This window comes from Haliotis rufescens, unplaced genomic scaffold (genome assembly GCF_023055435.1).
Source record: "Haliotis rufescens isolate VD_foot unplaced genomic scaffold, xgHalRufe1.0.p SCAF_17, whole genome shotgun sequence".
NCBI lineage: Eukaryota > Metazoa > Mollusca > Gastropoda > Lepetellida > Haliotidae > Haliotis > Haliotis rufescens.
In genome coordinates, this window is record NW_025963857.1 from 10,284,126 (window position 1) to 10,299,691 (window position 15,566).

At 37.7% G+C, this 15,566-nt stretch overlaps 2 protein-coding genes across 4 annotated transcripts in view; one reads left to right on the plus strand and one right to left on the minus strand.

The window, feature by feature from the left end:
* The window catches only part of LOC124149856 (TOX high mobility group box family member 4-like), a 170,522-nt gene that overhangs the window by 40,856 nt on the left and 114,100 nt on the right, over positions 1-15,566 (plus strand). For 2 of the 3 annotated variants that reach the window (XM_048397535.1, XM_046522754.2), the window contains exon 2: positions 12,897-12,980. The gene's annotated coding sequence lies outside the window, so the exon portion shown is untranslated. Of the gene's footprint in view, positions 1-4,305; positions 4,376-12,896; positions 12,981-15,566 lie in introns of those variants that run through there. The other variant, XM_046523556.2, reaches the window with a different exon arrangement.
* Positions 12,077-12,400, minus strand: LOC124116399 (threonine-rich protein-like). Its single transcript, XM_046477758.2, has one exon. It carries the CDS (start codon positions 12,398-12,400, stop codon positions 12,077-12,079), a length of 324 nt encoding a protein of 107 aa, XP_046333714.2.

Consider the following 15,566-nt stretch of genomic DNA (forward strand, 5'->3'; position numbering starts at 1 on the left):
GCTTTTAACAGTATTCCAGTTATATCATGGCGTGTCAGCTTAATGTGGGAGGAAAGCCCGAAGTGATGCAGGTCTCAGACGTTTACCACTTTGGTGGAACCCACGAGCACAGGTATGGTACTGACAAACCTAGAAACATAATTGTGGCGAACCGGGATTCGAACTCACAATCATATGTTTCTGGTGTGCCCAAGGGATGCATCTCTGCACAGCGAATTGCGGCGCCTTAGACAACCCCATGCCCCCTCTTCGATATAATATTTATGTAGCATCTCTTCAGTATTACATTTATGTAGCATCTTTGATATCACATTTAAGTAACAACTTTTCGATACTACTTTTATGTAGTATCTATTCAAAGTTACATTTAAGTAGCATCTCTTTGACATTACATTTATTCAACATCTCTTCGCTATTGCATTTATACGGAATCTCTTTGATATTACAATTAAGCCGCATTTCTTCAATATGATACTTATACAGCATCCTCTGTACTACATTTATTTATTATTATTATGGTGATGTGATGGTGGCCCTGCATATGTATGATGATGTGATGTGACTGGTACTGCAGTTAATGATTGTGAGGATGTGACGGTGGTACTGCATATGTATGTATGATGTGATGTGACTGGTACTGCAGTTAATGATTGTGATGATGTGACGGTGGTCCTGCATATGTATGATGATGTGATGTGACTGGTACTGCAGTTGATGATTGTGATGATGTGATGGTGGTCCTGCATATGTATGATGATGTGATGTGACTGGTACTGCAGTTGATGATTGTGATGATGTGATGGTGGTCCTGCATATGTATGATGGTGTGATGTGACTGGTACTGCAGTTAATGATTGTGATGATGTGATGGTGGTCCTGCATATGTATGATGGTGTGATGTGACTGGTACTGCAGTTACCGTAATCGACGTAATAAGCGCCCCGCTCTAATAAGCTCCCACGGCGACATTTGCTGATATATTGTCTCGAGAACAATCCCAATTAGCACCCCTTTTGATTGATCAATGTACACAAGACTTGTGTATAATAAGCACTCATGTGTTATATGCACCCTTAATTATGGGTAATTATATTCTGGAAAATATATCTGTCGTGTATGATACGCACAGACTTTTCTTTTGTATCATTTCAGGCTGTCAGCATAAATCACAAAAATGCTGGGTTTTTTTCTCACCAAAATTATATTCTAATAAAGCCCCCTATTTCTAATTTTGATAGCGCCCTAGGCCCTTACTACGTCAAATACAGTAATGATTGTGATGGTGGTACTGCATTTGGATGATGATGATGATGATGATGATGATGATGGTGGTGGTGGTGATGTGGTGCTGCTGCTGTGCCTAGTACAGATGGATCTCTATCCTTGAGTATTCTCCATGTATGCCCATGATGCTAGCCTGTCTCGCACCCAGTCAAGTTGCTGTAATCCCCTGCCTGTCCTCTGGTCAGGGGACTTCTCAGCCAGATAATCAGTTAATGCATAATCAACTATTTTTCTCTGTAATAATTGCTGATGCAAATCAAAGTTATAAAAATGGAAAGCAGCCATGAATTTTCATTGACGTGATATTTGTGTGTTTACCGACTGCATATAGTTCTGTTGTCTCCCACCAGGTGGCCGATGACCCACTCAAAAAGTCTTGAAAATAATTCAAAAACGATTGAGTTGACATAATCGGGTCCTCTGTGCTTTTGTCTTGTGTCAGGAGAAGGAAGAACAAAGCCCATGCCAGGGACTCCTGACACTGTCTCCAGTTATAGCAGATGTCTTCTGAGCTGTGATGCTGGGGCTACATATTTTCACAAAACCTGTTTAAACAACAATCAGATTATTAAGCAATGAATAAAAAAAATCATGTTGCCCAACCACTCTGTCTTTGATGGATTTTAGAAATACAAAGATAAAACAGAAATCTAACAGAAGGGTATCTTTTGAAAAAGTAATGGATCATGGCATTTGTAGTTTTGGACCACTGCCATGAAAAGAACATATTACTGTTCAAATGTGAACTATTTAAAATTAATGAGCATTTATTCCTCCGTCTCTCCCCCAAACAGACATATTAAACTTTTTGAGCGGCACAAATGTTTTATTTTCGTAACCTACCCAAATCTACCCATTATCATCCTGTAACCAATCAACCATAACATATAAATGTGTGGCCCAGCCTGCGTGTAGAAACCTTTGATGGTTGATGGTGATTTCAACAATTAGTTCAGTTACATCTGGTTACATCTGGTTACATCTGGTGGTAGGCAGTTAAACAGTCACTTATATACTTGACAAAGTCTGTGACGCTGATGGTACAGTATCTTGATAGATGACATATTTTTTCTGTTTTGATAACATGGTCTTTGATCTGAAGATGGAGTAGACTTATGGATTTAATGTCTTTAATCTTTCAATTTGAAGATTTAATGCAGATGCTTGTACCTTTTCAAGCAAGTGATAAGCAGCTGGGTTGGAATTGTTTTGTCGCAAAGATACAGAGAAAACAAAAATCATAAACAAGGGTGAGACACGATGATGGCCTGTTGCTTCATCCTGTCAGCTCAGCATCTCCTCCTCACCTAGAATCACCTGGAAATAATATGATGTAACCACTATTGAGGGGTATTGGCAATATATTGCATGTGTCCTTTCATGTGAAATTGGGGGCATGGGTGGCCCAGTCATCTTAAGGCGCCGCGATTGGCTGTGCAGAGTTGCGTCCCTTGGGCACGCCAGAAACCTATGATTGTGAGTTCGAATCCTGGTTCACCCGAAGTGGTAAACGTCTGAGACCTGCATCACTTGGGGCTTTCCTCCCACATTAAGCTGACACACCATGATATAACTTGAATACTGTTAAAAGTGGCGTTAAACCCAACTCACTCACTCACTATATCAAAGATATGCTGCGTAAATGTAATACTGAAGAGAAGCTTACTAATTCTTTTATTATGTGGGATATAACAACCGAGTCAAAGTTGTCCGGTATTTGCCAAGCCTTTGATATTTCCCGTTTATATAAAGATGAGTATTGAGTCACTGTCACTTTGATTGGAACTAAACATGGAGTCTTCACACGATTATTTATCATACCTCCATCTCAGAATGATGAGATCTGATTGGTTCACGTGATCTTAATAAAATATTATATATCCAGACTGGGAGGCAAATACATTTCTGACCAGGAGATTATATGGTAAACATCTAAGACCTGCATCACTTCAGGCTTTCCTCCCACATTAAGCTGACATGCCGTGATATAACTGGAATAATGTTAAAAGCGGCTTTAAACCCAACTCACTCACTCACTCATGTGAAATTTGACCGCCTCCGTGGTCTAGTGGTATAGTGTCCACCCGGAGAGCGGAAGGTCCGGGTTTGATCTCCGGCCACGTCATAGCAAAGGAAGCTAAAAGATGGTACTTGTTTTTACCCTGGCATTAAGTGGCTAAAACAAGGACTGGTCGGCTCGAAGTCAGTATACTGTGTCTGAGTGCGGCATGGTGTCTCAGTGTGCTAGCACTATAAATCGGCATCAGTCTGGACTAGTACAAGCAACCACACAAACACACACACGTACATGCACATCGCTATATAGGTGCAATAACGCGACGTTAAACCCCATTTCAACTCACCTCATGTGTAATTTATGGCTATATAAGTGCAATAACGCGACGTTAAACCCCATTTCACCTCACCTCATGTGTAATTTATGGCTATATAAGTGCAATAACGCGACGTTAAACCCCATTTCACCTCACCTCATGTGTAATTTATGATGAACCTGAATAGAATGGACCCATACATCAGACTTTCCCCCTGCACACTTTTGGACTCTCTCTCTCCTCTCGCGTAGCGGATTCTTACAAAGGTTTGCACCTTACCTCAATGAACCGAAAAAAATACACAGTCAATGCTTATAATTAAATTTGACAATGTAAAACATGGTTTATCTACAATAATTTAACCAAAAACAGTTGTATATATCAAAACAGAAAAAAATTACGAGATTGAAAAACATTCCAGGTGTAAGAATACATACTGTGGCCTGACATGAATCAGGTGATCGTTTAATTTATGCACATAACTTGACACGCCTACACAGTCAGAAGCCAATCAATGGAGAGTAGGATCAAAACAATGTTCATTGGACCTGTCAATTAAGGCAAGAGGAGAGAAGAACTGCACTAACAGTCAGACTGTAACAAACAGGAAGAAATATGTCCGGGAGAAGGCGGCTGTTTCAAATGACATGGTCAGTTTCTGACAGATTCAAACATTAGTTCCCTGAGAACGGGAAGACACAGTTGGAAAAATGCTGGTTAGAAATGAAACCCGAAGACAGGAAAGTTGTGGAACCAAGGTGAGCGGGGGGAAAAACAGGCGAGCGAGCCTGCACGTTTGCTGTTTCATTCATGTGTTCTCGCTATTCATGCAAATGCATTCTTTGAAAAAACTCACCATAAATTATTACCTACTTTGGTGAATCAGCAAACAAGAATAAATCATGTTCATTGGCAGAAATAGGTCTATCCTGACTCTCAGATATATATCACTGTTGACATGACAAGCCCTTTTTAACATAATTTCTCTTGTCATTTATAAGTAAGTTAAAGTAAGAGTGAATTAGTTTTAACCTGTATATTCCTGCAATACCCATTGAATATTTATATGATTTATGTTGCTTGGCTTTTCCAAATATTTGCTCTGCAAGTTCTAACCATTATCATTGATTATACCATCTGGCATTTTGTCCAAACAACTTAGGGCCGCTTCCGTGGTCTCATGGTAAAGCGTCCACCCGGAGAGCGTAAGGTCCAGGGGTTCGATCCCAAACCTAAAGACGTTAAAAGATGGTACTTGTTGTTACCCTGACTGGTGCTCGGCATTAAGGGGCTAAAACAAGGACTTGTCGGCTCGGAGTCAGTATACTGTGTCTGAGTGGGGTATTCATGTTAAACTGCGGCATGGTATCTCAGTGGGCTAGCACTATAAATCGGCATCAGTCCGGACTAGTACAAGCAGCCACACACACACACACACACACACATAAACTCATAAAAAGTTCAATATTTCTTCATTTTTAAAACTTTGTATGCATAATAAATAAGTGGTGAACTGTTGCTTTTTACTGCAGAGGTATTTTTGAAATCTTATGACTTTGGGTGTGCAAGGCAACAAGTTGGACTTCGGTTCAAGTGAGGGTGGGGTTTGTTTAACTCATCAGCCGTTCAAAATTTCTAGAGATGTTGCTTATCATATCCATCACTTGTTCGTCTGCTCCAGCCTTTGAATATTTCAGACATGAGAATTTTCCTCGGATTCCCGGAATTCCTATCAGAATGATGTAAAATGCACTTATTTTAATCCTTGTTTTTAAAAAAAATCGTTTTGGGGCATGCCGCCAAACCCCCCTAGATTGGCGATGTTTCTCCAAAAAAAAGTTTTGCTGTTCTCATGTCTCACATTTACAGGCTGCCATCATAGAACTGAAATTATTGTGGTCTTAATTAACAAAACAAACAAAGAATTCATCAACTAACTAAATTATCTTAATTGTTAGCATTTTTTATGGTACATTTGTGTGTTGACCATACTTATGAAAGAACTGCTTCTGATAAATACGTTCTGGTACAGTGGTTCCTTGAAAATGAGGTATGTTAACCTCGTTTCATAGACCAGTTGACCAATCAGAATTGGGTATTCTCAAGTCATGGCAGAATGTACCACTTTTGTCACTGACATATCTTTATGGAAATTCTGGGTTGGAACAGTTACCTAGCAACCTTTGCTGGTCATATGATGTGATTTAGTGGATTGGGTGGTCATGCTCAGTGACTTGGTTGATAGCGTGTCATTGTTCCCTGATGATGTGGGATGTCACTCATAATATCAATCACTGGATTGTCTGGCAAAGACTGTTATTTACAGGCCATCTTCATATAGGTGGAATATTGCTGACTGCGGCAGCGTTAAAAAACGAAGAATCTTGTTGGAAGTGTCACAGCTCACATCACCACAGCCATAATAAAAAAAACGTCCATATGATGCGCGGATGGTCACTCCACGATGAAATTGTCATTTTCGAATTAACACAGTTGATTGAGAGCGGGAGTTCTGATTGTTAGCAGTTAGGATGAGATCTTTTCACTCTTAGCTTCTAATGAGGCTGTTGTGGACTTCACATAACTTTCTGGTTCTTCTTCAAAGGGTTGTGGCTTATTTTAAATTTCTAATTAAAGGGATTTGGGTCCTTAGCAAAGTTGAAGAAGACATGCCTGTTCTGATTGGATCAGCGCTTGATTGACAGGTGGAAATGTGATATGTCAATTTTATTGAATTTTAAAACATCTCAAGAGGAGGAGACATAATTTTTAATTAGTTTGAAACAGTTCAGAGCTGAACAGCGCGAAGCTGCTAATGTTTGGTCGGCATCATAGACGCTGGCTTGTTGTCAGATGTCACGGGGAATGTTGTCTCAGGGTGAGACTGACAGAGGGATCAAAAGAAAGCATGGATATGCAGATGCATCGTGTTTGTACATAATTCACTATGTTGTAATTTGAAAGGCATTACATCACCACTGTCAAATGCCAAGTGACTGGAGACAGAATTAACAAAACAGTAAGGACTCATGTCAGGATTGATTTGAAGTTAATTTCTTTCAAAAAACTTTCGAAATAATAGTTTTAACAAAAATATGAATGAGAAGGTGAAGACATGTTGACATGTGGATTTCAGTTTCTTTATTCTTTCTGTGCTGGAGCTTGTATTTTTATCACTCGCATTGAAAAAATAAAGAAACTGAAAAATATGCTTGTCAGTCTGTCCATGGGAAGGTGTTTAAGAGACTAATTGCCGTTCAAACAAGTTTTTGTTAATTTTAGCTCACCTCAGTGAATTAACCTTTGCACTTTGTCCTTATTGAAAGCTGAAACTTCTTACTCAGCCGCTTTAGTAAGCTGCTATTTATTATGCCTTATAGTGAGATTGGGCCCGTGAAGACGCCGGGGTAGAATAGGTCTTCAGCAACCCATACTTGCTGTAAAAGGTGACTATGCTTGTAAAAGGCGACTAACGGGATCGGGTGGTCAGGCTCGCTGACTTTGTTGATGCATGTCATCGATCCCAATTGCGTGGATCGATGCTCATGATATTAATCACTGGATTGTCTGGTCCAGACTCGATTATTTACAGACCGCCGTCATATAACTGGAATATTGCTGAGTGCGACGTTAAACAACAAACCAACCAACCAACCAACCAATCAAAGTGAGATTGACCAATCAGAGAGCAGAACTACTGACCCCCACATGAGCCTGTATACCGTCAGTAAAAATCCAAGATGGTTGTTACTGACCTGATATGAGACCGTATACCGTCAGTAACACCCACCTCACATATTTCACATGGAAATTCTGGTACCGAAATCCGTTATTCGACACTGTTTTGTGTTTTAATATCATTAATTGTGATGAGCAAAGACATTATTTATTAAAGAAACCATGTTCATGACTTTATTTATAAAATTATAGAGAAAAAAAGCTTACAACGGAGGTCACAGAGGTACAAATAGCAACGTCATAGAACATATACTATAGGATAACGTCACACAAAAAAAAGTGACACCAATGATGTCACATAGCAAGAGAATAGATAGCAGCCTGTCGTTAGGGGAAAGGGACTGCTATCAAGTTACAGTGGCCCGCAGATTTCTGTTGACATGCGGGCATTTTTATGATAATTCTATCCATTTTAGCTATAATACTTTAAACGTTCACATTTAGTGCATTATATATTCCATTGTTAACGTTAATGTTTACATTAAAGCGTTGTACCGGAAACATATGTACTGGTCCTGTCGTTTATACCGGTTGTAAGTGTCAAGTTTTTATTTTGACATGACATGTGCGACAAAGATACCAAATAGTGTAAACTTTTCGGCATAATAAATTCGTTATGGTGTCTTGAGTTGCTGTATACGGTGTCATATTAGGTTAGCAGGAAAATATTGGGCGAGGCATGACTAATAATGTGTAGGTAGTAGTAAATCTCAACACACGTTTAACATTTAAAAACATTTTGGCCTTTGTTTTATCTTTGCACTTTGACCATGCTCCTAAATCCTGTCAAAATGCATTTCTTTGCCCTTAAAGCTCTCAACGCTAATGTCGAACCAGTTCGACAGAGTGTGTCACTAGCTGTGTTGCTACTGTCGAACCAGTTCAGAGATCACTTCACCAATGAAGCTGAAACTTAATATGATTGTTCCCACAAACAGTATCACCTGAATTTGTTCAAAAGGTTTGAATCTGATTTTCATTATGGCTGCTTGGACAGTCATATTGAGAAATCCTATTTATGGCCATTGCCTGACCTCTGGGGAGAAAATGTACCGTTAATGAAATTGGTTGATTGGTTTGTTAAGAATGGGATTCACCAAATACGTTCTGTTTTTTTGTAATATTTTATTTTTTTCCCTTTTTGTGACCATGCTGTTATATTCTCTCAAAATACGTATTTGAATCTGTTAACTTCTCTGAAACTGCTACTTTGAATGAGCTGAACTTTGGCAAGTATGGTTCTCCTAATGATGACATAAGTTCAAATCGTTAAATGTTGATGTTGGAGTTTCGTCCTCTGTGAATATCACTGTTGACAGCAAGATTGGTTTTAAGTGGCTGTCTTTACATGGAACTACTGTTTAAATTGTTTTTTGTATTTTGTGTAGGTTTTTCTTTGAGACAAGATCATTCTTAGGTCTGACCTTGTTGACCAATTGAACTGCCATCGCTGTGTAGTGTTTATCAGGCATATAATGTGACAGCCAAATCACATCTATCGAGCTTTGCAGATGGCTCATAAAATTTAATGATAATGTTCTTTGGGTTATTCTCAAAGCGGCATAACCTATCCGGGAATATTTTAGGGGTGATATTTTCATATCTCCTCTCAAACCTCCTAAATCTTTCATCAACATGTTTTCATTGAGCCATAATATTGCCTTATTAACTTGAAAATCTCATCAATCAATTTCTTATCTAAATCGTATATAATTCTCCTGGAATCATTTCTATGTTGGGAACCAACAGTCACCAGCACATGGCAAATATTTGAGGCGTTATATTTGTTGACTTTGACAGACCTGAGTTATAACTGCAATAGTAATCTTGATGGAATCCAATAGATATTTTCACACAAACTTATCATAATACTGGCAAATTAATATAATCATCTGAAACTAAAATGATGTTCTGTGGAAAATCTCTTTGACGTTTAACAAAAATTGCAGTTTGAAATATATCTTTTGTACTAGACATGCTAGAGAATGTATTCGTACTGGAAAATCTGGGGTAGGCTAGGTCTTCAGCAACCCAAGCTTGTCGTAAGAGGCGACTATGCTTGTTGTAAGAGGCGACTAACGGGATCAGGTGGTCAGCCTAGCTGACTTGGTTGATGCATGTCATCGATCCCAATTGCGTGGATCGATGCTCATGATCTAATCAATCTGGTCCAGACCCTTATTTAGAGACCGCTGTCATATAGCTGGAATATTGCTAAGTGTATTGTTAAACAACAAACAAACAAACAAACAAACAAACAAACAAAACTGGAGAATGATGCAGCTGTACTAATGTCTGAAATTACAGATTGTCTACAGCAGTGACACGTTCCTACATTCCACACATTGTAGTTACAATGCCTAGCAATGTTTTGGAAATCATGGCTTAATTTAAATGGAAACCTTACTAAAGGTTTTATTGTCTTTTCAAACTATTAAATGACAACATTGAAATCACATGCCAAAGAAGAAATGAACTTGTCAATCCACAATCCGTGTGTTGTAGTTTTCACATTACACAAGATGCATCTATCGGTCTCCTAGGAAACGATTTCATTTCTTTAATTTAATTATTTCCCCAAACTGAGGTTTTGCAAATGGAATTACTGTTATAAAAAGGAAAAGAGCACTTATTAATTATAGATGAAAAGCATACTTTGTTGAAGTTGTTTTGAAAAAAAATGAATTTGTTTTCTTATTTCAGTGTAATCACATTAGTTTCCAGAGACCAATTCATAATTCAAAGTTTTCTAAAATAGCAATTTGCTTTGGGGATAAATTAATAATTCATGTTGTTGCAGTGGTTATATTTGGTTTCATTTAAGAAAAGGACAACTTAAGCATAAACCCTGAATGAAGGGAAAGTAGAATGGGCCAGTTAGTTGGGTGGGTTTCGTCTTTTGGCCTTATTCAGTCGACATTAACATTAATCAGAGACAGCTATAGGGAAATAGTACACCGTTAATCTTAAACAAATATTGGATTTAATGTTGGTAGACCATGTAAGTGTTGAAGGTTGAAGGTTAGGTTTGATGTCTTTATTAGACTTTCCTACGCGGGATTTGAAACTCAAAAGTTTTTGTTCCATATTAATTGTGCAATGTGCTTTTGAATGTATAATGGCTTAGACAGGTGGTTGTTGGCTTGGGAGAACCCTGCGGCTGCTTCTATTACAAAACAGTCCCTGGTGATGACGAGGCCGTGGTTCATTCATCACTGGGGTAGGAGTACTTTAACTGAAATTTGATAGTCAGGGATTTCCAAATGATTGACAGATTTTACAAAATAACAGCTAAATTCTGAAGTAATAAGCAGTGTAAGGGTACAACCGATATGGTAATGTTTGCTCAATACTTTAATTTGATCTAAAACTTCAACAGTAACACATCTCACTGTGGCGTCCTTTGTGGGGGAAGCAGATTGTGAGTGTGATGTGGTTTGATTGTAGCCAGTGACCCTATTATCTACTGGGATATAAATACGCTTACCATCACACAGTTCCAATACTCCGTCATGGACGGTGTAGGGATCTAGCTGATCTGCTGTAAAATATGTTCAACATTTTGTAACTTTTGTGAATCATAATCCCGGGTACATTCATTTCAGAAATATAACAAATTTGGGAATTAACTGGACATGACAAGGCACAGTCTGCCCTCTAGGATATGTAATTAGTGTAATGGTCTGACATCTCTGACGTCCCTGAAATGAAAATAGTTTAAATTTTTTTTGTTACATTAATTTTTAATGCTAAAACAAAGTAGCCAACTATACTATCACTGCCACCAGTCAGAGCCCCCCACTCTGATGAGTGGCTACAACCATGCTTGGAGTTGAACTCGCAACCGACTGACCGTTATGTTTACAAACAAATGATGACTGCCGTGGCACGAATACTCTTACCACTGCTAAATTATTTTCTTTGTTTGTCAGTTTGAATTTGTGTTTCATTACAACTATCATGTAATTGGTATAGTAACAATGTAAGGGAGAAGTTGGTTGCTTTTCGTTGGTCTGCAATCTCGAACCAATCCGATCAAACAAACAAAAGGGTTAATTCATCTGGGAAATTTGGTCAGTCGTAAACCTTTTAAAAATTAACTGTATTGGCATTCCCAAAGACATAAACAAATGTATAAAGGTCATTATCCTCCCGCCTCAACAAAGTTGGCGGGGGATATGTAAATGGGTTTCGTCCGTCCGTCCGTCCGTGCGTGTGTGATCGTGTCCCGAAGTTGTTTCCGGAGCATAACTCAGAAACCGTTAAATATTTCTCTACGAAACTTTACATGTCTATCAGACTCATGCTGAACTGGTGCCTTTTGCTATTTAGGAATTTTGTAAATTTAGATTTTTTATGTTTCCATGGCAGTTGGATGTAGGTTCTATAGGGTAGAGTTCGTTTCCGGAGCATAACTCAAATTTTAGAAATGTTTGTTTTTTACGTTTCCATGGTAACAAGTTGGATTTAAGTTTTAATGTAGGGTGGGTTCACTCATGGAGTATAACAGATAACAGATAGATCCTTGCCAAACATTGCATGTCTACATATAAAGCACATACTGAACTGGTGCCATTTGATATTAAGGAGTTTTAGAAATGTTTATTTTAGAATTTCCATTGCAGCTATTTTGACATGGGCTAAGAGAAGTGTTGGATCAGTTACCTGGTTTGGGACCATAACGTGTTGAAATGGGCGGGGGATATAGATGACTTCGTCAACTATATGCTTATTACATTTGGGGTTAGAAGGCTCTCTACGCTGCTAGGGCTCTCTACACTGCTAGGGCTCTCCACACATTCAGGGCTCTCCACTCTGCTAGGGCTCTCTGCACTGCTAGGGCTCTCTACACTGCTAGGGCTCTCTACACTGCTAGGACTCTCCACTCTGCTAGGGCTCTCTGCACTGCTAGGGCTCTCTACACTGCTAGGGCTCTCTACACTGCTAGGGCTCTCCACTCTGCTAGGGCTCTCTGCACTGCTAGGGCTCTCTACACTGCCAGGACTCTCCACACATTCAGGGCTCTCTTTACAGTCAGGAGACATTCAATTATTTAATTTGATGCTAAATATGAACCATAAATTGTTAAATAAAATTTCTGCCTTCTCATTGTCCATCATAACCATGGTAATACTTCTTTGCCACAGATACATTTACATGTATTAACCTGGTATTGATATTCATAGTTTTATATCAATACAGCATTGACATTAAATATGTACAATACTTGACATCCCTAGATTCTTTTAAATCTCTTTGGTCAATGTTTGACTTCATAATGTAATCAAAAGCCTAGTCCTTACAAGCACATGGTACTAAGCCACATGGCACTAAGCCACATGGCCAAATAATGTCATGCAGGTGAGGTAAAAACAATAATTAAATGTAACTTTTAAATTTTGTGAACGTCTTAAATGTGAAAATGTTTGACATACATTTTCCTAAAAGAAAGCATATTTTGTTACATTTATGATTTCAGATGGAATTTGATTTGAGAAAAAAATATGTATGATTAATAAAGTTATGTTTCTTATTTTTCAGATAGTGCCTCTAGGGGTTGTTCTGCTGTGTGTGGCATGGTGGGTGGGTTCTAGGTGGCACATCTCACCTGCTGGCTAATTACAGGTAAGTTTTCAACAGAGCACTTACTGAGATGCTAATTTCTCTTTGTGGTTTTACACAGCCTCCCGGGCCACTGTGTTTAACTACTCCCACTTCCATGTGTGTTCATTTATCTCAACCAAGACAACTAAAAGGAATAAACATCTTTTATCGTGAATAATACATGAGTCACACTAACATAAACAATTATGATTTTATTAGGTTTTGTTAATCTGTCCTGTCCATCAAACCCTATGACTTAACGTGACTTGCTATTGAATTATGAAGACATATCGTCCAAGGCTAATCGCACAGTTCTGTGGAAAATGGATAAAGAAAACACTAATTAAACCTCACAGTGAGATATTGGTTTCTTGGCTTGTTTGCACTGTTTTGGGAAATGATCGAAAGAAATAGTTGGAATTTGATTGAATTTCTATCACTTCATTGTAAAACTTTGGTCAAAAGCATGAATCATTTCAGTTTTGAAATTTTAATATCGTTTCTTTAGCTTTTAAATTAGATTTTGTTATTTCCTTTAGAAGTCAAAATTATGATAAATAGGTTGATGCCTTTGAGATGAAAGGCTTTTCTTTTTTGTTGTAACATTTCTGGAGTTCTTTTCAATGATAAACATTCATAATGGAACTAGTTCATTAGAATGCAAATTTTAATTGTTAGTTTCATTGATTTTTGTGACACTAGTCAAGGGTCTGGCTTGACCTGGTTTGTGTTTTTATTCTGACTTAGAGAAACATGAATGCTGGAATAATGTCATTAAATTCACTGTCTTTGTTAAAGGATTACATCCAAACTTCAGGTAGTCCAAAGATTACTGAAAAACTATTATTTTTCGTGGAAACAATATTTCGAAACAGCTTTGCCATTTGTTAAGCGTAGTTGATGAATGAGTTTGTAAAGTGAAACTGCTGCGAGATTATGACATTCAAAATAACAACCAAGCTCTCAGCGAAAATGAGCATGTTTTCTGAAAATTACATCATTTTGTGCAATAAAAATGATAAAATGGAGCCTTAATATCTAATCAATAATGACATTACCATTAAGCAGAATTAAGGAAAAAGGTAATTGCTTTTTTTCAAAGCATTCTTAGCTAAATGAATTAATTTTCTATCCCTTTATTACAATAACTTCAAATATATTAATGTTTCAATTGAGACTTTTTTACCGATATATAAGGTTGGTATGATAGTGATTTATTGGATCTGTTATAGGGCGCAGTATTTCGTGTATTTGTTCGGTATATTGATCTCTTCTTTCACTGGCGTAATGTACAGTTTTCATTATCCCCCATCCATGAGGATACGGTTATTAATGGCTCTGTGCGGGGAGGAAGGAGGGCTTCAAGATCATTACAAGACACAAGGAGGTTCTCTGCAATAGTTTATTTTGTACCATAGTGAATGTCATTAGCATCCTGGCTTTATGAAATGAAACTATTGAGCAACTGTTTTAGATGCAAACCAAGTCTGTCTCAGACAAAGGTATATCACCAGACAGGATAGTGAATGTCCTTAGCATATTGGCTTTATGAAATGAAACTTATATAATTGAGCAACTGTTTTAGATACAAACCAAGGCTTTCTCAGACAAAGGTATATCACCAGTAACGGTGAAACGATAGATTGATATTCCGATGCATCGCGATAATTGACCCACGATACGATATACGATAAATGTGGGCCCATTTATCGATACACCATGATACGGAACGCAAATCTCAAGTACAGCGATTCCTCGCTATTGTGTCTTTTAATAAACCGCTAACTTGGTTATTGTGCGCGGTAATGCATGGCTCCAAAAAACGTACTTACATTTTTAATAAGCTCAGGTTTTACACTGACAGGTGTTTTTCCCCATCCCAAAAAACATTATTAGCTGATCAGGGCAAGCACTTAACACCGGAAATACCAGTCAGCAAATCCGAACTGAAGTACGCAATTCAATACCATTATTATACTATCTTTTTTATTAAAACGTGTTCATTGTATATCTGGACTTGTGTTTGTAATATATTTTATTAATTTTATTAAAAATTTCATTTAATATTGTTTTCATTAAGTTAGGTGAAATCGCGTGTGAAGAGATACAGCAACCACTGTCAGATTATCGCTTTTGACTCATTGAAACAAACTTTAGTTGCTAGAGAATGGATACATATATTAACAATGCCCTACTTTGACTCGTTAAAAGTCATATTTTTGGCAATTTGGCTAATATATGTCAACATAACGTTTTTGCAATCGAAATACATGTAGCGTGGGAAGTCCCTATGGTGACTGGTCAAATTGTTCCATACGTAAAAATATCCTACAACAGCAATTACCAGTACCAAAATGCTACTCTTGTGGTTCTTATAATTTTAAGAATATATATAGTAAAAGCTGCAACTAAGGTAACACGATATTGGAATATATTATTCCTGATAAAACAATAATTTCAGATACAATTTATTCGACCATTGCATCACAATTCTTTGAAGTTGTATCACTGGTGAAGTACATTAATTATTTTCTGGTGTTTCAACTTTGAATTGTTTTGAAGGAAAGTTAGGGAAAGTTCCACTTTGAAGCCTAACCACTTCAGTAG

What these genes read in the sequence shown, in the direction of transcription:
- LOC124116399 (XM_046477758.2), bottom strand. Translation starts at nt 12,400, where the DNA reads ATGTCTCCTGACTGTAAAGAGAGCCCTGAATGTGTGGAGAGTCCTGGC.